The 25038-nt window shown below is 41.0% G+C and overlaps 1 protein-coding gene across 1 annotated transcript in view; it reads right to left on the bottom strand.

Moving 5' to 3' along the window:
- Positions 1–24584, bottom strand: part of PMFBP1 (polyamine modulated factor 1 binding protein 1) — a 48776-nt gene extending 24192 nt beyond the window's left edge. The window contains exons 1-6 of the mRNA XM_018063158.1: positions 24540–24584; positions 21772–21843; positions 20757–20768; positions 15095–15250; positions 4749–4991; positions 884–1105 (exon numbers count right to left, since the gene is read on the bottom strand). Of these exons, the coding sequence (XP_017918647.1) occupies positions 884–1105; positions 4749–4991; positions 15095–15250; positions 20757–20768; positions 21772–21843; positions 24540–24584 (750 nt within the window). The remainder of the gene's footprint in view (positions 1–883; positions 1106–4748; positions 4992–15094; positions 15251–20756; positions 20769–21771; positions 21844–24539) is intronic.

Genomic DNA, 25038 nt, shown 5'->3' with positions numbered 1-25038 from the left:
AACTAAAAGAAATCATCAATTAAGAAAGAAAAGAAAAAATCATCAAGATATACATTTAAAAAGCAAAGTGCAGAACCCCATTTTTAAAGTGACTCATTTATGAAAAAAGAAAACCTTAACATTTTATATATGTAAGTAGCATATATATAGCAATAGGCTGGGGAAGATTGCCAGCGCATTTTGAGAGAGTGGGATGGAGAAGGGCAAATGTGGACTTTTACATTTAATCTCCATAATTCTGTCTAGAAAGCCTATATTGTTGTATTAGTTGTATAATTTAAAAAACCAATTAAAAGAAAAAAGAGACAAGTTCCGGCACTTTGCCTCTTCTTTGCTATGTTTCGTGACTTTCTCCTCCTATTTGATTCTGAAGCTATGATTTGCATGAGTCTTGTGACCTAGACGAGGCAACATGGAAGATTTGGAAGCTCATTCGGTAATTTACTTTCTGCCTTGTTTGAAGTGGTGGTTCCTTATATTATCTTTCCTTGTGACTCATATGTAAATAATCTGTCTGCCATGTGGGAAACCTGGGTTCAATCCCTACGTGGAGAAGATCCCCTGGAGAAGGGAATGGCTACCCACTCCAGTGTTCCTGCCTGGAGAATTCCATGGACAGAGGAACCTGGTGGGCTACAGTCCATACAGTCCCAAAGAGTTGAATACACTTTCTTTTCTTCTCCTTATGTTAATTAAGGAGCCTTAACATTCCTAAGGAGCAATCTTACAAAAGATGTGAAGGCTTGAAGTTCAAAGCTGAGGGCCACAAAAGTCAAGGGAAGGAATGACAACTAGTTGAGAGTTGGGTTTCTGACAGAGAGGGTGGGACCACGACAGGGACCACTAAGAGCTCCTGATGCGAGTGGTCTGGTTGAAGTCCTACCTGACCGACGATCCCGCTGAGCTCCCCCTCCAACATCTTCACTTGGCACTCAAGTAACTCGATGTTGCTCAGGGAAGTCTGGTATTTATCCCTGTAGAGGTTTAAGCTCCTTTCGAGGGAGACGATTTTGTCCCCAGCCAAGGCGAGTTGCTCCTGGGCCAAATGGAGCTTATCCCCTGTGTTCTCATTATGATTTCCCAGTTCCTCCTCATAGAGAATCACCTGTTGGTATAGGAAAGAAACCACACTGAACCCATGGAAGCCTCTAATGACAACAGGATATGGCTATAAGATAGCATGCAGAGGAGTTTTTCATTTTAACTAGAAATGCGGATGCAAAGAATAGGCCCAGCACAGATCTAAAAGCTACAGTATGTAAAATCAGAATGGTAATGATTAGAAAAAAATTTTAAAAAGACTGTCCTGTTTGGATGGTAAGCTTCTTAAGGGCAGGGATCATTTCTGTTTCCCATTCTTCCTGGTATGTAGTTAATTCAATAAAGATATGTTAGTTGATTAACAGGAATGCATCTATAGCTCCATTTTTAAAGGGCTTGAGATGGCAGTATTATTTCTTTACTAGGTATTCTCTAGAGGTCTAATTTAGAAAATGTGGAGTCCCTGGTGCACACAGGCCTGCTTCAGCAAAGTTCCCTACAGACAGTGGGGGAATAGGACCTGAAGTTCCTGGGGAATTTGCATCCTCCTTATTTAGGTTCTTTTTCTTCCTAATCAGTTGATTGGTCAACCAGTTGAACAGATATTTATTGAATGCTCAAGAACAATGTCTTTGGTGCTTAGGGGTATTTATACTTACACAGCACAGGCTCCTCTCTCACAGCATTTACAAACTTCTATTGGGGGAAATACAATTTAAAATTAGCAAACAGCTCTTGAGTGTGCTAAATTATATGACTTGCATTATATGTACTGAAGGAGTTAAGAGCAGGGGGGTCATCAAGGAAGGCTTTATTTGGGTTCAAATAGTTCAGAATTCAGATAGAACACATTCTATTGATTTAAGCTGATATATTTGCTGCCTGCCCATTTGAAAGTCGTCTTAGGAAAGGATCATTTACTTTGAGGTGTTTATTAGGGAAGAAAAAGAGAAAATGAATATTTTGTATTCATATGTTTATAACAGAACCTGTCAGGAGGCCTGCCTATGCCTTCTTGACACTCACCATTCCTCCGTATGTTAACTCCCTTCCAACTGCAAGAATCTTTAGGTTTTTTTGCCTGAGGGATGCACTGGCCCCAGGAGCCCACTCAAGCCGAGAAGCAAGACAAGTGACAAGTACGGGAAGTTAACAATATCAGGTGCAACCCTCAACCAATGACTGGAACGATTGGCTGGGATCAATTTTCAGTGTGTCCTACATTTTCTACCGGAGTTCTCCAGAGGGATTGAACCCTTGTTTCCCACAGCAGTGATAATCTTTTTTTTTTTTTAAATGAATTTTTATTGGAGTATAGTTGCTTTACAATGCTGTGTTAGTTTCTGCAGCACAGCAAAGTGAATCAGCTATATGTATACATATATCCCCTCTTTGTTAAGCTTTCCTTCCCATGTAGGTCACCACAGAGCACTGGGTAGAGTTCCCTGAGCTATCCAGTAGGCTCAGCAATGATCTTAATAGTAATTTTCTTTATGGGCTTCCTGCCCTTGTTTGGCACACTTCCCTACTCTTTCACTGTGCTTCATGGGATCACCTCCCTCCTGAATTAACTAGTACTTACAGAGTCAGGCATGACTGAGTGACTAACACACACTTGTATCTATCTCCTTGTTTTAGGATCTGCTGTTGGGAAACCCAAACTTAGATAGAAGTTTGATATTTCTGTGAACAACGTATTGGGGGAACTTGGCAGAGTACTGAAAGTAACTTTATTTTTATTTATTTTTTTTGAAAGTAACTTTTCCAGGACTTTCCCATATTGGGCTCTGTGTCAGTGACTGTTGCTTGCCAGATCCCACAACAATTCCTCCTCTCCTCCTTGTAACAGGACCTTGACTTTGTTTGGGACAAAGGTGTGCCTCACTAAAACACTGCATTTCTTTGCCTTCCTAAGAAATTGTTACAGCCATGTGACTAATTGTTGCCAGGGGTATATAAGTCAAAGTATTGTGTGGGGTTTCTGGAAAATGTCCTTTAAAAGGGAGGAGTGTGCCTTTCTCTCTCCACCCCATTTCCTACTCTCACCCTGATTATTTGGAACAAAGATGTAAAGGTTGGTGCTCCAGCGGCCATCTTAGGTGACCTGGAAAATGGAAGCTTTCAGCTGATGAGGGTGGAGCCGAAAGACAGGACACAGGTAGCAGTCCTAGACTACCTGTCTCTTATTTTATGTCATAGAAATTAACTATCTTATTTCTTTAGTTTTAAAAATAAAAAGTCTTTATTTTATTTTTGTTTTTGAAAGATCCTTCTACTAGATATACAAGTCTAGCTTGATACATTGTTTTGTATTTTCTGATTACTAAAGAAAGATCTGTTGATCCCCAGAGTTCTCTTTCTGTGCAACTCGATCTTCTCTGTTACTTCTATCTTACAAAGACTAAGAACTTAGTCTTCTGGGATCCTTAGACGATTCCCTTCAAGTAAGGGAGTCTACCAGACTCTCCCAGATTCCCATTTTTGTGTCATGGACTAGAAACTCGAAACAATAAGCCAAGGACTCATCTCATTTGTTTCCCATTTCTCAAGACTGCTGTCTTTCATTGTCTCGTGTCCAGTGTCTTTAAAAACAACAGTGTCTAACTATTTTATTTAAGACACTATTGCTTTGGGGTTTTCTGTTATATGAAGCCAAATAGAATCCCAACTATTAATAATTCAGAGTCACTTTATTCAGGCTGGACTCTTGTTTAAGTTAGGATGAACCAACCAGTTTTAATACAGCCTTGCATTAGCTTTATTAAACCATGGTTTATGCTCACAGGCTTTGTCCCAGATTACATTTTGTAGAATAACCTTTCTTTGTTTCTTTCTCTCCCAATCCCTTACAGCAAATTCTCATTGGTCATAATATTTCCTTTAAAAAAAATTCCATGTTTCTTCAAGGCCCTTCATAAATTCCCTGGAGTTAGTCATTAAGTAATAGCACCATTCAAGACAGTCCTTGGAATTTTATCTCTAAAGGCAGAGGAGGAAAATGCCAGAGGAGGTTGCCTGTTCCATTACTTCAAACCCATGGTTTTACTACTGCTAGTGCTACCACTGCCCAGCTGATTTTAGTAAGGCTTTGTCTTTGTAATTTACTTGGGATTCTATAAAAAAAAATCACCCTGGGACATGAACAGAAATAAATATCCAGAATGTACTTAAGTCAAGTCTACTTGATCTAAAACTCCAGTCTGCAAAAATGACTGACGAGGTACTCTCAGTGATTAACTCAGACTCAACATCTGGTTATCTTATCCACTGTGCAAGTGCCAGGAATTTATTTATGATTGAAATCTGATTTTTCTAAAAAAATGATTGATTTAGTGGACTTTATACCTCTTTCATAACCCTTAGAGACCTAGAGTCTTTTGCATTTAAATTGCCATGGTAGTAGAATGGAGATGATAAGCCTCCATGCACACCACACACATATATGTGCATGTGCACACATACACCCCACACACATACACACATACCCCACATGTGTTAATACTGGGCCTCTCACCCAATTATGCCATTCTGTTTAGTTCCCTCTGTTCAGTTTCAAGGAAATCAAGAGTTAAAGAGGGAAAGTTGATAAAATCTGCTCAAGATGTGAAGCTCTCCTCTACGTCCACTGCTCACTTTCTAGTAGTTTTGACCTGATTTCTGTAGATACATGGTCATATAGGACATTTCCATAGTTACTTTATCTATACCTCATCTTCTTTCATCTTGCAGTGATGATGGAGAATAACCAGGTCGGAAGTCTGCTTCTCCAGGACTGACTGATACTGCAAGAGGGAACAGTAGGAAGTCTGCAACTCCTCGGTGCGAAACTCCAGTTCTTGCTGAAGGGCCAGCAGCTTTTTCTTGAGTTGTTGGAGTTGCCTTAGATGACACTGCTTATTAGGCTCAAAATTCATGTGTGACTCCTCAAATGCTAACGCTGGCTTCTTATTCTGCAATTGAGAAAGGCTTTAGATAGATTGTCACCAAGCAGGCATTCACTCTGATTTTTTTTTTTTTCTTAACCATTCACATCCATCTATCCACCCTTTGTCTTTTCATCTCTAGAGCACTTATTAAATATTTCACTCTGTTCACAATAAAGCATTACTTTGTACTTTCACTTGTATGAAGAATTTAAAAGAAGGAAAAAATCATGGTTCCTTCCTACTATTTAGATCTACTATTCCTATTATGTAGGTCAGAAGAAAACACACACACGAAAGGGACCTAGAGAGCACTGTAAAGATACACTCGATAATATGCTTATGTTTTGTCTTCATGTGAAAAGAAAACACAATTGACCTGGAAGTGAATGGATTTCTGGTTATGGTTCTTGGACTAAACTTGATTATTAAAGATGCCCAAATAAAAGGACAAACTCTTGGGGAAATAGCTTTCTGGAATACTGGGAAACAGGAGGCAGAGATATTGCTAAGGCACATCTGAGCACTGACTCTGTCTCCTCTTGAAGGCAGGTATGAGCTTGCAGTTGCTGAGTGCGTGTGTGTCTGTATGTGTGTGTCTGTATGCGTGTGTGTGTGAGAGAGACAGAGAGAGAGAGAGAGATCTCTCCCTGCCAGTCCACAGTCAACCTGAAATGCTACTAGACTCCACTTAAATTTGAATTCATTCATTCCATAAGCATATGTTGAGCACCTACATTGTATCAGGTATTCTGCTCATAGGACACATCCCTGAGTCATTTATTCTGGTACAACTGAGGTCTTCACATGGATGCTTCTATATTTTCTTGCCCAACATTCCCAGTTGAAACAGAAGCAGAACCCTATGGTCCTTCTCCTGCATGTCCTCCACCTGTCTTTTGTCTGTAGAAAAACTTTAGCCAAAGTGTAAGTTTAATCAGAGAAGTGAGAAAATGCAGAAGAAAAGGAAAGTAGTCCAACAAGACCAAACCATAATAGCTTAGTCATTAAACAAAGCCAAGGAACTTTAGCTCCAATATTCTGAGCCTGTCTGTGAGCTGTCTTGTAGATACTGAAACCCCCACCAGGTGGAAGAAGTTAACTACCTGATGACCAGACTGTAGCCGTGACATGCTGCTGCCGCTCCTGCTAAGTCACTCAGTCATGTCCAACTCCTCATGACCGCATGGGCTGCAGCCTACCAGGCTCCTCCGCCCATAGGATTTTCCAGGCAAGGGTACTGGAGTGGGTTGCCATTGCCTTCTCCGGTAGCCATGACATAAGCTGCCACAATTCTGAGAACTGGCCTCAAAGAAACGGGAACAAACCGACCCTGGAACTGAAGATCAACTATACTTAAAACAATCAAGATGATGCTTGATCAGACCACTGCATGACCAACTTCAAGACGATTGTCAGAGCTGATGATGCTGTTTCTGTATGTAGCCCCTTTCCACCATCTATATACCCCTGAAACTCCCTTTAAAAGCTCTTGGCCACTGATTGTCAGTGGCGGGAATCAGCCTTTGGACATGAGTCTGCCCACCCTCCTCCCCAGTTGCTGGCCTCTCACATACAGCAAACTTTTCTTTCACCAACCTTGCCTCTCAAGTATTGGCTTTAGAGTGGTGAGCAGCCAGGTCCCACTTTTGGTAGCATGGTGACTTGTGAAGGAGAGGTGGATGAAGAAGATGGCTTGTAGGCATCCTTTAGTTCCTTCCTCTGTGTATCGTCTTCCTATTCATTGTTTAAAACCCTGTCCAAATACTGCTTTCTGTCTTGTTTTCCCTGCAAAGCTGTATTTGCACCAATACCATAGACTTTCTGGGCATGTCCTTAAATTGGCATTTCACATTCTGTCTTGCATTGTAATGATCTCTGTGTATCTTATCTTTTAATTAGACCATAAATTTCTGAAGGTCAGGGGTCATGTCTACTCGTATAGGGTCTAGATTAGAGATTCATACAGAGCCAGGTATTGACGGAAAGAAAGACATGAAAATTGGCTCCCCAAAATTTGAGCTTGTGGCCTTGGCCCAATTAACAGAGTACTTTCAAACTTTTCTAAAATTAAAATTTTTTTTTTACAGTTTTATCAGTATCTTCTCTATATGTCATAAAATTCAACTACTGTTAAGTATACAATTCAATGATTTGTAGCAAATTTACAGAGTTGTACAACCATTATTACAATCCAGTTTTAGAATATTTCTATCACTTCAAAAATTCCCTCATGCCCATTTGTCACTCCCATTCCTACCCCAGCTCCAGGCAACCACTAATCTGCTTTCTGTCTCTATGGATTTGCCCTTTTCAGACATTTCATATAAGTGGAATTGTATAATATGTCATTTTTTGTGTCTGGCTTCTTTCACTTAGCATAATGTTTTTGAGGCTCATCCAGGCTGTAGCAAGAATCAGTATTCTGTTCATTTCTACTGCTGAACAGTGTGACTAAACCATATTTTGTTTATCTGTTCACCAGTTAATGGATATTTGGATTGTTTCAGGTTTTGGCTATTATGAATAATACTGCTATGAACATTAACAGCTGTCATGTGAATGTCATATTTTCATTTAATTAATCTGTTCAGCAAATATTATGGTACACCTCCTCTGTGCCAAGCACTCTACTAGTTAATGGGGATACAGAATTTTATAAAACAGAATTTCTGCCTTCATGAGGTCTGCATCTACTGCTGGGGGAGATGTGTGGAGGGAGAGAGAGTCAGAGAGAGGGAATGAGAGAGAGAGAGGTAGCAAATTAAAGAAGTAAATTGTGTAGTTTATTAAGAGGAAAAAGTGCTATGGAGGAGACTAAAGCAGAGGAGGGAGATGAGGAATGCCAAGATGGAACACAGTTGTAATTTTGAATTAAGTGTTCTCATGGAGGACCACACCGAGAAGGTGACATCTCAGTTAAGATAGTCAAGGAAGAAGGCTGGTGGGAATGTACAACAGGAACACTCCAGACAGAAGTAATAGCAAGTGCTAAGACCTGGAGGTAGGAGGCGCCTAATGGTGTTTGAGGAGTGACTTTGTGCAGGTTGGAGCAGAGAAAGTAAGGGGAGAGTGGTACCAGATGAGGTGAGAAAGGAAAGGGAGGAGAGGTCTTTTAGGACCATGTAGGCCATCCTTAAATCCTTAACTTTTCCTTTCAGGGAGATGAAAGGCCATTGGCGGGTACTGAGCATAGGAGTCACGTGATCTCCTGTAGATGTCACAAAAGACGCACTGGCTGTTATATTGAAAACAAACTGTAGGGAGCCAAGGACAGAAGTGGGGAGACCAGCAAGGAGGCTGCTGCAAGAATCCAGGTGAGAAGGGACAGCAGCATGGACCAAGGTAAAAGCTGGGAGAAGTGGCTGGATTTTAGATGCATGTTTGAAAGTAGACTCCATAGGATTTGCTTCTGCATTAGATGTGGAATGAGGGGAGATAATGGTCATCCAAGGCAGAACGATTCCATGGTTTTGGTCTGAGTAACTGGAGAGATGGAGTTTTATTTATTTTTATTTTCTTTTTGGCTGTGTCATATGGCATGTGGGATCTTAGTTCCCTGACCAGGGACCGAACTGGTGCACCCTGCACTGGAAGCACAGATCTTAACCGCTGAACCACCAAAGAAGTCTTGGAGAGATGGAGATTTAAAGAGATGACTTCAGTAAGAGTTGGCACCCAAAAGGAAAAAATCTTCTCTAATGAGAGTAGGTAGGGGCAGCACAGATAAGGTCAGGGAGGCTCAACCCAGTTCAGAACCAGAAAGACAACAGCTGATGTATCAGTTCAATCTGAAAGAGAAGACAGAAAATGGACCACAATGGTCAGTAGGCAAAAGAATTTCCAGACAAAGACAAGCTGAACCCTTGACCTGAACATTTGGTGTATGTGGCCAGAGGGAAGTGGATGAGACTTCTTTCCTAGGCCAAACAAAGTTGAATTTTTTATTTACTCTGCTACAATTGCCAACATTTACAATAAATGTTTTAAATTAAGTGTTTTCATTCTTTTCAAGATAAGAATGGTGCTATTCTTACAACCCATCTGTGAATGAGGTTCAGAGGGAAGGGGCTTGGGAGTGATGTGTGTGTGTGTGTGTGTGTGTGTGTGTGTGCGCGCGCGCTCATGCTTGCATGTTTGCATGAACACAAACATGCATGGGGGAGGTTCTCAAGAGCCCAAGTCCTCAGTCTATATAGGTGAAACTGTGGAGTGGGGAACTACTTGGAGAAAGACACGGTCATGGATAAATACACTTAATGTGGGTGGAACTAAAGCAAAGGCGTGAACCCCTGGGGTATGGTTATTGCAGAAGGGCTTATTTTAGTAAAGCACCTACCTATAACCTATTTTGCTCCAGTTCTGTTTTCCTTAGCTCTGTTGAAGGTGGCTTGATCTCTAAAAATTAAGAGGCTGGAGTTCTGGTCCTTCTAGCACTTGTGTGCAGTTGTTGATTTGGGCCTGCCACTCTACTGCTGGATGTGTATGCCCCAGCTGAAAACTGACCAGTCTCCTTATTATATATTCTTTCTCTACCTCCCCTTATTTCCATGTCCCAAAAGAATAAAAGAAATGCTCTTCTTTTTATTATTTTTTTAATTTTTTACATTTTTCTTAGCTTTATTAATAATGGATTATATTAATGGTTGAGTCACAACTACGGTTTTAAAATAAGTAAAGTTGGCTATGATATATATGATACATTTATTATTTTAAAATGCCTTTGGATTTTGTTTACGAAATCTCATTTATTTTTAATTGATAATCATAAATGATATTAGAGCTTATTTTTAAATTATCTTTTATAATAAGCTTCATTTTATTTACTTTTTTTTTTTAAATTTATATTTATTTATTTTAATTGGAGGTTAATTATTTTACAATATTGTATTGGTTTTGCCATACATCAGCATCAATCTGCCACGGGTGTACACGTGTTCCCCATCCTGAACCCCCCTTCCTCCTTCCTCCCCGTACCATCCCTCTGGGTCATCCCAGTGCACCAGCCCCAAGCATCCTGTATCCTGCATCAAACCTAGACTGGCGATTCGTTTCTTATATGATATTATACAGGTTTCAATGCCATTCTCCCAAATCATCCCACCCTCTCCCTCTCCCACAGAGTCCAAAAGACTGTTCTATACATCTGTGTCTCTTTTGCTGTCTCGCATACAGGGTTATTGTTACCATCTTTCTAAATTCCATATATATGCGTTAGTATACTGTATTGGTGTTTTTCTTTCTGGCTTACTTCACTCTGTATAATCGGCTCCAGTTTCATCCATCTCATTAGAACTGATTCAAATGTATCTTTTTAACAGCTGAGTAATATTCCATTGTGTATATGTACCACAGCTTTCTTACCATTCATCTGCTGATGGACATCTAGGTTGCTTCCATGTCCTGGCTACTATAAACAGTGCTGTGATGAACATTGGGGTACACGTGTCTCTTTCAATTCTGGTTTCCTCGGTGTGTATGCCCAGCAGTGGCATTGCTGGGTCATAAGGCAGTTCTATTTGCAGTTTTTTAAGGAATCTCCACACTGTTCTCCATAGTGGCTGCACTAGTTTGCATTCCCACCAACAGTGTAAGAGGGTTCCCTTTTCTCCACACCCTCTCCAGCATTTACTGCTTGTAGACTTTTGGATTGCATCCATTCTGACTGGCGTGAAATGGTACCTCATTGTGGTTTTGATTTGCATTTCTCTGATAACAAGTGATGTTGAGCCATCTTTTCATGTGTTTGTTAACCATCTGTATGTCCTCTTTGGAGAAATATCTATTTAGTTCTTTGGCCCATTTTTTGATTGGGTCGTTTATTTTTCTAGAATTCCAAACTCTTTCCTTAGGGCTTCCCCTCCAAGCATATCATCTATACTTTGGTGTGTTCATAATCGTTTTTTGACTTTAAAGCCTCCTGTGGGTAAAAAGTGACTCTTCCTAGTGTAAACTTAGCAAACTGGCAGTGATATTGGTGAACTGTTAATATCCCTTCATCAGAGGTCATGTTCAATCTTCTGGGTTTAATTTTGGTTTGAGGTAATATGATAGATGGACCAGATGATGAGAGTTCACTAAAGTTTTTCAGTGTAGGGCAAAGGTAGCACCTGACCTAACTTGTCTGGCGATAAAGATCCAAGAACTGCTCATACCTGCAGAGAAACTAGAGTTTTCTTGGATGAGGATTTTAAACATTTGCACACTGTAGATACCTACGGGTTTAAAGGAATCAAATTTCAAAGACTTGGAGAAATGCCTAGACTTATTTGAGACGTATTAAATTTCTACTCATTTATCCTTAAGTGTTCAAAAGATTATTTTTCTTAATTCTAAATGAATAGAAAATGACATGCTATGGATTAAGCCTGAATTTCACTTATATTTGTACCAAGAAGCCATGTCATAAAGGCATAATGCATTTCCTGCTGCTTCTTTGTCTTCTTTTTTTAAAAAAATTTCTTTTAAGTGAAGGCAGATATTTTATTAGATTCTGCTTTGACCTTTAAACCGAAATCTGGAGAAAATGAGCAAGTTGAAAATAATCTTATGGAAATAAGACTAGTTCTTAAAATGACCATTCAGAATTAGACATGATACTGGAGGCCATCTGGTCTACCAATGTTTCTCAGATTGATTTCTGTCCAGGATTCAGCTGTCTTAAAAGACAGAGGACTTGGCCACCTGTAGGAACCTGTTCTCATATTTAGACTACTTTTCAGCCCTCCTTGTGGTCAAAGAGATTATAGCTATTGCTCCCTCCTTGCCTATGTGGCCACTTGATCACAGAAGGAAATTAATTGGCCTGGCACGATTTCACCTTTTGAAAAGTCATGTTGGTTTCCACCCAATACTTGGTGGTTTTCAAGTTGATGCTAATTGATTGATGTTAAGTTCTATATTTTCCCTGATATTGAAGTTAAGCTGACAGGTCTATAATTACCGAGATTGTCCTTTTTCCCTTTTTAAAAAGATGAGCACTTCATTTACCCTTTTTCAGTCTGCAGGGACTTTCTTTATTCTCTTGAGTTCTCAAAATAATCGCTAGCAGCTATGTAATAACACCTGCCAATTCCTTAAGTACTCTTCGAAGTATATCATCAGGCCCTGCTGCTTTGCCTAAAGCCAGCTTTTCAAAATACTTTTAAACCATTTTATTCTCTCTTTTAGTTTCTGTCTCAGGTTGGCACTGCTCTGAAAACTGAATCCTTGATGATTCTTCTTCATTTAAGAGAAAAAGCCCCATCTTTTCCCAGTCGGTAGAACTTCTTTCCGTATCTTTGAGGTGGGATGTGAGATATTTCCCCTGTAAGCCTGATTTAGTCTTATATCATTAGAGAGGTTCGTCTCGGGGTTGGGACTGGGGTGAGGTAAGTGACGGGCACAGCTTAAGGAGGCATTCAAACTTAGGACTGAGCAAATACAGGATTGGCACCTAAAGAACGAGTGCCCTTGGACTTCCCTGGTGATCCAGTGGTTAAGAATCCACCTGTCAATGCAGGGGACACGGGTTTGATCCCTGGTCTGGGAAGATTCCACATGCCTCAGGGCAACTGAGCCCTGTGTACTACAACTGCTGAGCCCATGAGCCCGAGAGCCGAGGCTCTGAAACAAGAGAAGACACCACAGTGAGAAGCCTGAACACCTCGAGAATAGTAGCCCTCACTCGCCGCCACTAGAGGAAGCCCATGGGCAGCAACAAAGAACCAGTGCAGCCAAAAATAAATAAATAAAAGTTAAAAAAATAATGAGAGCCCCCGACATTTTGCACCCCAGGCATCTGACTTGCTTTACCTCAGGCCCAGCTCTCTCTGTTCCTGGGACTTGGGGTACAATGTTTTCTTGATTTACAAGGTCACCTTGCCTGTCCCTCTTCTACACACACAACATCTGATGTCATATTTTAATTTTTCTCATAACTGTGTTCTAAATGTCTTGCTTATTTCTCCAGCTCCTTGTCAGATATTAGTCAAAATTTCAGAAAGCCTTGGGTTCCTCCTTTGTTCCCATATTATATTTCCTTGTGGCAGGCAGGTCTTGCAGGGGTTTTCTGAGTGGATGAGCGTAAGTCTGCATCTAATTGTGTATTTGTATGCATAGTCTGCAATTTAAATTTGGTGCTAAGTGCTGGGGAAAAAATAGAGCCTGTTTTAAAGCTTGTTTCAAGCTGTTAGACATTCTTTTGGGCAATTAGAATAATAAAATGTGACTTAATACCTTTCTCCCTCCAAGTTGCCAGGTACATTTATAAGCCACATGACTTTCCCTGACTAGGGGAATAAACTTGTAACAGTAATGGTGAAAATAACCTAAAATGTTAATATTTAGAAAAAAAAATTACAGTAATATCCTTCCTGGGATCCATTTAGGGAAACCAATGAATTTTTCTGTATTTGTGACTTACTGCAGAAAGGCCAGTACTGTGTGCTAAGTTGCTTCAGTCATGTACAACTCTGTGCGACCCTATTGACTATAGCCCACCAGGCTCCTCTGTCCATGGGATTTTCCAAGCAAGAATACTGGAGTGGGTTGCCATGCCCTTCTCCAAAGGACAGTAGTTCTCAGTAAGAAAAGGTAGAATTGAAAAAAAAAGAATTGCTTTGCTTCTAAAATTTTTAGGGCATCACAGAAGAACAATTTGTGGTTTCTATAGGGAAGTGGTAAGTCCTGGGAGAGCTCTTAACAGAGTTCTAATTAACTCTAATTCTAACTCTCTCAATTAGGAGAGGCCAGATCCTTGACTGCACCTAGGAGGCTAACTTGGAGGCCTGGCAACAGATCTGTGAAACCAGTACCTGCCTCATGTTTGCCAATAACTCAAGTCCCCAAGTAGAAATGACGACTGCAAGTTAGGAAGTCTTGGAAACCCAAAGTGTTTAGAAAACTCTGGGAAAACATCTCCCAGCTGGCTCCCCAGCTTATGTGCATAAATTTAGAGACAGGTTTAAAGAGCTTAGAGCTGGAGTTTCCAAAAAGAGAAAACCTCAGGACGAAGTGAAGTTGCCTCAGCTGATGAGTTGCCTAGGAGGTTAGTTCAAAATCAGAGTCTCAATAAAGATGATCATGCCAGGAGATCTTCCTGCTCGCACAGGTTCAGGATAAGTGCTACTGAGTATTGTGGCTTGGGCACCTCTGGAAGCAAGTCCTAAGACAAGGAACCAGGCATCGAGTAAGTGGCTTGTGTGGAAGGTAATTTTAGGAAACTCAGGTATGGGAGTGGGGAAATGAACAAGGCGGGGAAGGAAATTGTGAAAGGAGGCCAACCTAGTTGCCACTGTGGGCACCTGGTACTGGGCCCCGTTGAGGAACTCCAGGAGAGAGCAAAGAACGTGCCTGGAGTTATTTCCAGTGAGACAGAGTAAGGGAGATGGGTTGCTAATCAGCCCTCTCCCCATCAGTCATTGGTTTAGGGCTGCTTCTAGGGGCATTAATTCTTCTGCACTTCAGCTTATCCTACGACTGGGCTCCTGTATCCAGAAGTAAAGCTTATAGGCAGAGAGCTGCAGGTGTGGCAATAAACAGCTCCTGCTGCACTGACAGGAAGTGACACCTCAGAGCAGGTGGAATGGCTGCTATTTTTATGGATGATGTTGAAGTTTGCCCAAAATCCATTAAGAGACTTCCCTGGCAGTCCAAAGGGTAAGACTCCACACTCCCAAGGCAGGGGGTACAGGTTTAATCTCTGGTTGGGAAACGAAGATTCCACATGCCGCAAGACTCGGCCAAAAAATAAATAAATAAAGTAAAATCCATTAAGAGATGCTATTCTCTTTACATAACTATATAATTATGATCTGGCTTTTTTTTTTTTTTTTTTTTTTAAAGGGCAATGGACCTCAGGTGCTGCTAATTCAGTGTGAAAGACCAGGTAAAGAAAAGAGCTCAGATGTAAATGACCTTGGAGATAAGATAGCTAGACTGAAAAGTCCTCAGGGCAGGGATGGCATTTGTGTGTGTGTGTGTGTGTGTGTGTGTGTGTGTGTGTGTGTGTGTTTAGTTCTCTCTCATTGTTTGCTCAGTAAGCGCTCTTCAATGACCAGTGGGAAAACTTTCTATTAGTTCTCCTACCCAAGGAGGCAGAAGTGGAAACAGAGGGAGCAGAGGTGGGAGGTGGATGGTGAATGCCTTACGTGGCTGCTGTTCATCATGGCCTCCTCCACACAGAGCTGATTCTCCTGCAAGGTCTTCCCCTGTCTCTTGCAGACATTGTGTAGATTCTTGATGTCAGCTTGCAGGCTCAAGAGCTTGCTGTTCAGACTGCTTACGTCTCTGTCTCTCTCCCCGACCTCGGCAGTCAGAAAAACAAAAGCATCAATTATGAACTATCAAGAAAATGCTTACTTTCGTTCACTGGTTGACAGAGACTTTAAATTTGCTGGAAATTTGTCCATCAACCCTTCACTGTTATTACTCATCCTGTGTAACGTTTACACAGTATCCATTTGCGAGGTGTCTGAGTGCTCTGCATTATTCAGACAATTACTTATTTACATTAATTAATCTTCACCCACTGCTGTGGGTGCATCATAGCCGTTTCCCTTGCTTTCAAGAGAAAGTCCGTGCCTAGAACAATTCCAGGCACCTGGTGAGCTGTCTATAATATTAATGGCTCTGCCACTGATGAGATGATGTCAAATGGACTTGTCAGGGCTCTAGTGAATCAGTGCTGGAGTTGATGTGGCTTCTGAAAAGTCTCTTCACTTTCCCTTCTACCCACTAAACTCTAGTCTTCCCTTACCTACAAACCTGGGTTTCTCTGGTGGCTCTGATAGTAAAGAATCTGTCTGCAATACAGGAGACTGGGGTTCGATCCCTGGATCAGGAAGATCTCCTGGAGAAGGAAGTGGCAACCCACTCCAGTATTCTTGCCTGGACAATTCCACGGACAAAGGAGCCTGGCAGACTACAGTCATGGAGTTGCAAAGAGTTGGACACGACTGAGCGACTCACACTTTACACTTTTTACACCTATAAACCTTGTGCTTTTCTTTGGAGACATATACCAATGGGAATAAAAGTAAAATCCCTGGACTGATTGCATAAGATCCCTGTCTTTGATTGTAAGTGAAGAATATTTGTTAATTACTGCTAGGTCAGATGGAAATTAGTGATCAAGATCAAAATAGAGAATGTGGGGAATAGTAGCTTGGGTGAGGGTTGGGGCATACAGCCGTGGGAAGGGGGTGGGGACTGTCACGTAGGATGCCACCTTCCACTCCCAGTGTTGTGGGTGACAATGGTGTGAAAAGAAATTAGCAAGCAGCCCTCTGTGAACCTATCCAGTGCTTTAGTCCTATCACTGTGCAAACTTTTTGTGATACTCCTGAGGACAGGCACCACTACCGTGGAGTTTTAGATGTTGGAACTGAGGCTGGTGCTTTTATAGTAGGTGCCTGCTTGTGTAAATTACTCAGAGCAAGCTCTTAGGTGAGCATTCATGGCATCTGTAAAAGAAAACAATCCCAAGAGAAATCAGCCAGTAGGTGGGGGAAGCAGGACAGGGAAGAGAAAGAAACTAAGGAAGAGCACAGTTTCAGACGAAGTTTTGTGGGAATGGTTTCAGCCTAATTCCACAGGGAACTCCAGAGTCTAAATTACACCTTAGAGCCTGTCCTGACTAGATGCAATGAAAGCTGGGCCGTCAGCCTCAGCATCAGCCAGTCAATGGTTAAGGGCTGCCTCATGGAGTGTAAGCTCTCAAGGACTTCTAGCTTTCTGCTCTTGTGAGTAAAGTGACCCCAAATGCCCAAGGGCAATTCTTCTAAGAGAGTTGTAGGTGCAAAAGCACACAGAAGCCATGAATGCCCAGAAATGGCAAAGTGGTCCAAGTGAGAGTGTCCAAGGTCCCATAGATGGTCAGCAGAGGAGAGTTCAGCTCTCCTGACCCTGTAGCCAGTGCTCCACCACCACGTCCCACTGATTGCGCTGACTTCTTAAATACATGAACTTTATAAGGCATACTCCCAGGGGGAGCTGGAGACCTGATATGGACATCATAAATCAAGCCTTGCTGGACAGGTCAGTTTAAGAGACCTCTGCACAAGGCTGGGGGTGGGGTGGGAGGGGGCAGAAATAACCACGAGAATCGGACACCTCAATGTCAGAGTATTCGGAATTCAGAAGGTTTCCCAGAAGTGCTGCTGTCTCAGCTGATTTATTCCATCATTTCCATTTAGTACCTGGACATTTTTTTTTTTTTACCACTTTACAGTTTAATTAGGTTAACGGCATGGCTCTGTCATTAAAAGGATTTCATTATCTCAAAACTCTCCTTCTTCCTCTCCAGCTCCTGTCCCTTGTTCCCCACTTTTAGAAAAATAACAGTGGATGTCAACTGCCCCAAGCATGTAATTACCATTAAGACAATTACCAGGGACTCTCTTAAGAGAATATGTGTAGAGCAGCTAAAAAAAAAAAAAAAAAAAAAAAAAAAGATGTACAGACACCGTTCTCTAACTAGAAAACAAAAGCCTTGATCTGACAAGGAGCAGCAGTTTGATTCCAGTGCTTTTAAAAGCCCTTTTCTCATGGCTGCCTTACTGGGACTAGAGTATGGAGACTCACTGGGGAGTTGCGGGGGAGCCTAGGGATTCCCTATTGCTACAGGAGTGTCTCTTTGGCATCTATGAGCAGATTAGGTGACAATACAATGCTTGCTCTATGAAAGTGCCATGTGCCCTGTACTCTTGCCTGGATGCTGAATATATGCATCCTAAGGTGAGGACCATGTCACAGATTGTTGTGTATGAAGCTGGGCACACCAAGGACTCACTAACAAAGTACCAGTGATATACAGCGTGAGCTTCTCCATGTTAAAAGCTCAATACCCTCTCAAGCCAATTAAAAAAACCCCACTCCTTCTGGTTTGAGAAGAAGGCCGGCTAGCCCAATTCTGTTGCACCACCAGGGCTTCAGAATTGGATCTTTAATGTACATGATCTCATCTAATTTGGACATCAGCACTGACTCAGAGTCTCTGAGGCAATTTCTTTGTTCATAAAACAAGAAGTTTGGAATAAATAATCCCTTCTTTGAGGATGCCCTAAACCAGTTGAATAACAAAGGTATTTTGCTGAATGTTAAATGAAATTTGCTTTGGAAATCAGAACCTAACCATTCACTCCTAAAGGCCAAATTACACAAGGGTTTTGATTCACCAGAATAAGAGTGAAAATGCTGGGAGAGCACTAAGGTGATTTCCATGAACCATGTATTATTTTTTACTGTAGGTAGTACTGTAGGGGCTGTGCTCACCTCAGAACTCCACAAAGGCCAGTGTTTCTGAGGTTCCAGTAAACTTAATTTCTTACTAATATCATGCACAGAGGTCACTGTACACTATTTCTAATCCTATCTACTTTATGAACGCTAAATTCCAGGCAGATGCCTTTTGAGTATCAATATGCAGTAGAAATTGATTTAATCTGACATTTCATCAATCAGAGCTCTGTAACCAGTACTGGGACACAAGATGAACTGAGAGTCTAATGCTGACCCTCAGGCACCATCTGATCCTGCTCTAAATATGAAGTCATGAACAATCTGAAATTACAAGCCTCCACGGCTAGATGGGTTTCACATATATAAACCACGTACTTAGATACAGGCAAACCTCGAAGATATTGTGGGCATGGTTCCAGACCACCAAGATAAACCAAATATCACAGTAAATCAAGTCACACAAATTTTTTGGTTTCTCAGTGCATATAGAAGTTATGTTTATAATAGTCTGTAGTCTATTAAGTTTGCAAAAACATTGTATTTAAAAAAGTATATCAGTTCAGTTCAGTTCAGTTCAGTCGCTCAGTCATGTCCGCCTCCTTGTGACCCCATGAATGACAGCATGCCAGGCCTCCCTGTCCATCACCATCTCCCGGAGTTCACTCAAACTCACATCCATTGAGTCGGTGATGCCATCCAGCCATCTCATCCTCTGTCGTCCCCTTCTCCTCCTGCCCCCAATCCCTCCCAGCATCAGGATCTGTTCCAATGAGTCAACTCTGCATGAGGTGGCCAAAGTATTGGAGTTTCAGCTTCAGCATCAGTCCTTCCAATGAACACCCAGGACTGATCTCCTTTAGGATAGACTGGTTGGATCTCCTCGCAGTCCAGGGGACTCTCAAGAGTCTTCTTCAACACCACAGTTCAAAAGCATCAATTCTTCAGTGCTCAGCTTTCTTCAAAGTCCAACTCTCACATCCATACCTGACCACTGGAAAAACCATAGCCTTGACTAGATGGACCTTTGTTGGCAAAGTAATATCTCTGCTTTTCAATATACTATTTAGGTTGGTCATAACTTTCCTTCCAAAGAGTAAGTGTCTTTTAATTTCATGGCTGCAATACCTTAATTTAAAAATAATTTAATGCTAAAAAATGCTAACCATCATCTGAACCTTTAGCGAATTGCAATCTTTTTGCAAAAGTAATAAAGATCACTGATCACAGATCACCATAACAAATATAACAATGAGCAGTTTGAAATATTGCCCAAAATGCCAAAATGGGACACAGGGACACAAAGTGAGCAAATGCTATTGAAAAAAAGTGGCGTTGATAGACTTGCTTGGTATAGGGTTGCCACAAATCTTCAATCTGTAAAAAATATACTATCTACAGAGTGCAATCAAGTGAAGCTCAATAAAATGAAGTCTGCCTGTACCCAGTTTTGCTTATAAGGGGTTGGAACCTGGTCACTTTGTTTGAAGGCCTGTGATAGCAGCAGCAGCTACCAACCACAGGCAAAGTGGTGAGTGCTGATGCTGCAGTTGCTACTATACTCCTGATAGTTATTAGAAAATAGGTTACTTACTGAAGCAAATTTTCTGTATTGATTAAGTGAGTCTTTTTTCTAAGAGCATGCCTTCTTGAACTATATTTCAAAAGATGAGAAGAAATTTTGTTCTAGGCTTCAAAAGTATTGACAGGACTTGCCTGGTGGTCCAGTGGTTAAGAATGTGCCTGCCAATGCAGGGGACACAAGTTTGACCCCTGGTCTGGGAAGATTCCTATGTCCTGGGGCAACTTAAGCCCATGGACCTCAACTACTGAGCCCACATGTGGCAACTACTGAGCCCACATGCAGCAACTACTGAAGCCTGAGTGCCCCAGCACTTGTGCTCTGAAATAATAGAAGCCACCACAATGAGAAACTTGTGCCCCACAACTAGAGAGTAGCCCCAACTCCGCTTGCTGCAACTAGATAAAAGCTTGTGCAGCAACAAAGACTAGGCACAACCAAAAAATAGAAATAAATAAAAGATTTTTTAAAAAGTATTGACAGAGAGTCTTAATGCTTCTTCTCCGGGGGAGCTGATGTTAAACTGAAGCTTGTGATTCAGTAGCACACTCAGGCCCCAGGAGCATTACAAAGATTCAAGATGGCAGCATTTCCCAGGATTTGGAACTTGAACAATAAAGCTTGGGTGGCAGTTTCCAGAGTAATTCTGGAGTCCACCAACAATACCATAAAGTTATTATCTGGGAAATTATTTTTGTGAGGATAAAGAAAGGTCTTCAATAAACAATGGAAAACCACCCTTAGCCCTCACTACCGTTCAAAACATATCAGTTTATAGTCAGAGTTATGTTTTTAAAAGCATGAAATCTTAAACGTTAACATCGATACAGGAATTTTTATAGTTTACTTCTACAGTAAAAGAGTTTAAAGTTATCTACAGTAATTCCAAACATTGCTATTGATGTTACTAACTTGATTCCTGAGTTTACTTTTCCATCTGTAAAAACATTACAGTTTTTGTTTACTTATGATGGGAATTAATGGGCACTTACCCAAGGTTTAGCCTGTGAGTAAAAATTTTGGAGCCAATTACGTTCATATAGTGAAGATTGAGTATATTTTATTGTGTCTTAAATTCTTTAAAAACTGGGACCCTGTATAAGTATATGGCTTAGGATACACATGGCCTATGTCAGAGATCCACCACCTATGGAATATAGGCCAATTCTCATCGGCACATAATTTCCTCCAACATACCCTTGGATAAATTATTTCCCTAGAGAGTAAGCTCCACAAGAATAGGAATCTTTGTCTATTTTGTTCACTGCTTCATCCCCAGGCCCTAGAGCAATGCCTGGCACAGCGAAGTGCCCCAAAGATATCAGGTGAATGAAGAAACGCCCTTCTAGAAAACCCATATCAGACCTTTTTCTTCCTGCAGAACTTTCCATGAATCCTGAAGTGTTTCCACTAGTAATCTAGCAGGAAAGGAGTTGAAACACTTCTTTTGGAAACCACTTACCTCTTGGTAGGAGGTCTGTTAGAAAGCATAAGTCATGTGGGACAGCCCTACACTAACAAAAACATCCCCCTTAAGTCCTTTCTGGAACAAGTCAGGGAAAATGTAAACACAGTTTGACTGAAATATTAAACTCAGCAGAGCACTCTGTTTCCATATCAGTCCAGATAAAGAGAAAATGTTGGCAATAATATTTAATAAGTGCTTAAGTCCCAAGCACTGGTGTTTTTTACATGTGGTATCTTACTTAATCCTCACAGTGAACCTTGGAAATAAGTGCTCATTATTCATATTTTCTAGGTAAGGCAAAGGAAGCTCAGAGAGGTTAAGTAAAATGCCCAATATCACACTGCTATTAGATATGGACCCAGACTCACCTAGCTCAAGTCTGGGCTCTTATATGTTATGTATGCTCTGCTGCCCACCTCTGTCTGAGATTTGAGGATGCTTATTATAGAAATTTTGAATCATGAAATTTGAAAAGATGTCCCTTGTAACAAAGGTTCAATCAACTCTATTCCTTTATACAGAGGAGTAAGAAGACTTACCTCATCTTTCACTTCCTTAGTACCTCTCAATTCTCCTTTAAGCTTTAGCATTTTCTGAGCTTTGTTATAAACCTGAAACAGTCCAAGAATTTAAGATGGAAAAAGCATAAATTAGTCTGGCCCTTTAAAGATTTTCCCACCTGGATATGTGCTCTCAGCAGGGAGTCTGGAAAAATTTCTGAGCTGTTGGTAATACCTACTTGCCTACCCATCTGTTTGTGTTTTCAAAAGTGTGTTAAAGCCTTTGTTAGGAAGACAGGACTGTGGTTTTACATCTTTCCCCCCAAATCACCAGTTGGTAGGCTAGATAGTTTCTGAACTCATCCTTCTTGGAAAGTAAAAGGTCTGAAATGATTTTACTTTCTAGGTTTCTAAATATTCTATGGCTCAAATGTAGTTAATATTAGGTACTAATTATGAACCAGTTGGGATGTGCACATCAACTTCATTCTCATAATAACCCTGGAAGTTGACACTATTTCTGTCTCTACTTTACAGAGGAGGAAATTGAAGCCCAGAGAGGCTAAGTGACTTACCCAAGGTCAGACAGGCTCTCTTACTATTCCATGGGGATCTTCCCTTCCATTAATTTCTACTTATTAATTTGGAAATATCTGATGATGTGATTTTTTTTGCAGCATCAAGTTACTGTTATACTGGTGGTTGTAAAGCTAGGAAACTTGGAAAGTGCTGAGAATTATCCAAATAAAAAGCCTCAAGGAAAACCACAGTTATTTGCACATATGTGTGTGTAAGTATAGGATGATGCATGTGAGGTCATAATGCACTGCACTTATTAAAATAATCTAATTCATTATGTTTTAAACTCTAAGACTAGAGGAAGTTTCCATCAGGCACTTACCTGCAGAATAGTTCCAAGAATGAGAAGCTATCAAAACACTCATTCTTTGTAATGAACCACATACCCCACCCCTAATATAAGCCAAGAGGAAGAAAGAATGTTGGTGAGAATTTGGAATGTTTTATGGGGTTGTGTTCTGATGTGCTGCATTGTTTACCCTCTTGCGGCTTCATGCAGAGAGATGCATCATGGGAATGGTGATGTCAAGCTGGCTTACCCAGTAGGGAGGGGCTAGGTGATTCCGCAGTAACAAATAATCCACAAATCTCAGTGATTTAAAACCATGAAGGTTTATTTTTCACTTGTGCTACATGTCCTTTATGAGTCAGCTGGGGCTCTGCTCTTTATTGTCCTCAGCTAGTAGAACCTCTATCATCTAGCATGCTGCCTGTTGCCATGGCAGCAGAAAGGGAATTAGGTGAATCACACACAGGTTCTTAAAGTGGAAGTGACACACTTCACTTCTGCTCACATTTCATTGGCCAAAACAAGTCCTATGGCTATGCCCACTTTCTTCCTTTACCCCCAAGAGGAAATATTGGTGAATGTTACAAATCACTTCAATGCAAGATATCTTAGTTGACTGGGCTGCTGTAACAAAATATCACAGACTGCATATCTCATAAAGAACAGAAAAACTTTTTTTCTCACAGTTCTGGAGGTTGAGAAGTTCATGATCAAGGTGCTAGGAGATTAGGTGAGGACCCACTTCAGAGATGGCTGTTTCTTTTTTTTGCTCTAAATTCGCATGGCAGAAGGGACAAAGGAGACTCCTGGGGTCTCTTTTATAAGGGCACTAATCCCATTCATGACAGCTCCATCTTCATGATGTAATCACCTCCCAAAGGCTCCCACCTCCTAATACTATCACCTTGATGGTTAGGATTTCAACACATGAGTTTTGAAGGGACATAAACATTTATTCTACAGTGTTAGACAGCCAAGGAGATTAAAAATAGCATGGCCTAAAAGAACACTGAACAGGTCTCTATGCCAGGAAGCTGCTAAACCTGGTTCAGCACCTAAGTCAAGGAGCAACCCATGGAAAAGCACTCACCTCTCCAAGCCTTCATTCTCCCTCTCTAAACTGAGGAGTTGTGCTGAATGATGGCTTTCTTTCCTAGCTCTAAAGTTTACTGTTTTGGTTCCACCTTGATGGACATTCTTCTTTAACAGGAATCGTGAACACGGACCAGGCATCACACAAAGGTTGTTGTGGAGTAAACATATCCTTGAGAATAATATTCCTCTAGAGGCTGACGACTGAGCGACTAACAACAGAAGCTGACTTACTGGATCGTCAGGAGATGATTCTTAAATAAAAGCAAATCTTGTCTCAGAGACAGAAAAATGATTGTCTAATTTATGATCGTTTCATCTACTATGGAGTTACACAGCTACCATTGCAAGGGCCAAGAGCATTTGGAAGGAAAAGTGGCAGGCACAGGCTCTCATATTTGCATGGAAATATATTTACTAAGTAAAATAAATTAGAGGAAAAATAGAGAGCTGAACTGTGTTCCATGAAGGAAATATGGGAATCCTGTGAGTCATTAACAATAGAAGTGGGCAATTTGGAAGTGTTTATGATGAAAAAAAAAGGGAAGGGTTATACGATAAATTTTGGAAGCATTTGACAGTAATGTGTGCCAGATGGGTAACTAAGAGTGCTCTGGGGCAGCCTCAGCTGCTTCATAAAATGATCATAGGAACCTTCACAATGCCTTCTGAGGAGTGCGTATCCAGTGTGGCTGGACAAATATTTTGTAGAGGAGAGAATTCATCACAGAGGGAGGGGCTCCCCACCTGATCCATGGATACTGATCTCTGGGCACAGGACTTGAATGTCCCCTCTCTTCTCAAACTCTTGATTCTACACCTTCTGTGCTATTGTCTCCTACATCACCTTTGAGACCTTCTCATCCTTGTGCTTCATCTCCTCCACTGGCATCTCCAGTTCTGCTGTGTCTCCTCAGGGAACTATTCTTCTTGTATTCAAAAGTTCTGCCATCTGCTTTTCTAGCAGGGTTTTTCTTGGTGACAGTTGCGACCACAAAAAACAAAAGACAAAAACTTGGTCAGGGGATCTAGTGATGTTTTGTGCCTCTGAGGTTGGCCTCAGCCCCCACACAGAGCACTTTACAGATTCTCAAGAAACACTTAGTATTACATCTAGTCATCACATCAGTGACTAGGGTAGCAGTATGAACTCAAGTGTGCAAAGAAAAAGTAACTATTTTTGTATTACTCAATGTCTTTGTTAAATTCCGTTTATACCAAATGGCAAAAAATGGAATCTTAGTTATTTCTGAGAAATAGCCATCATTTTTCAGTTAAAAAATGAAGCAGTTCATGATTCCTTCCACCTATTTAGGTCTGTCCAGTGTGTGCCTCAGTTCTGGGGT

This window comes from Capra hircus, chromosome 18, assembly GCF_001704415.2.
Source record: "Capra hircus breed San Clemente chromosome 18, ASM170441v1, whole genome shotgun sequence".
Lineage (NCBI taxonomy): Eukaryota > Metazoa > Chordata > Mammalia > Artiodactyla > Bovidae > Capra > Capra hircus.
The sequence above is the reverse complement of the archived record's forward strand: the minus strand, read 5'-3'. Positions and strand labels throughout refer to the sequence as shown.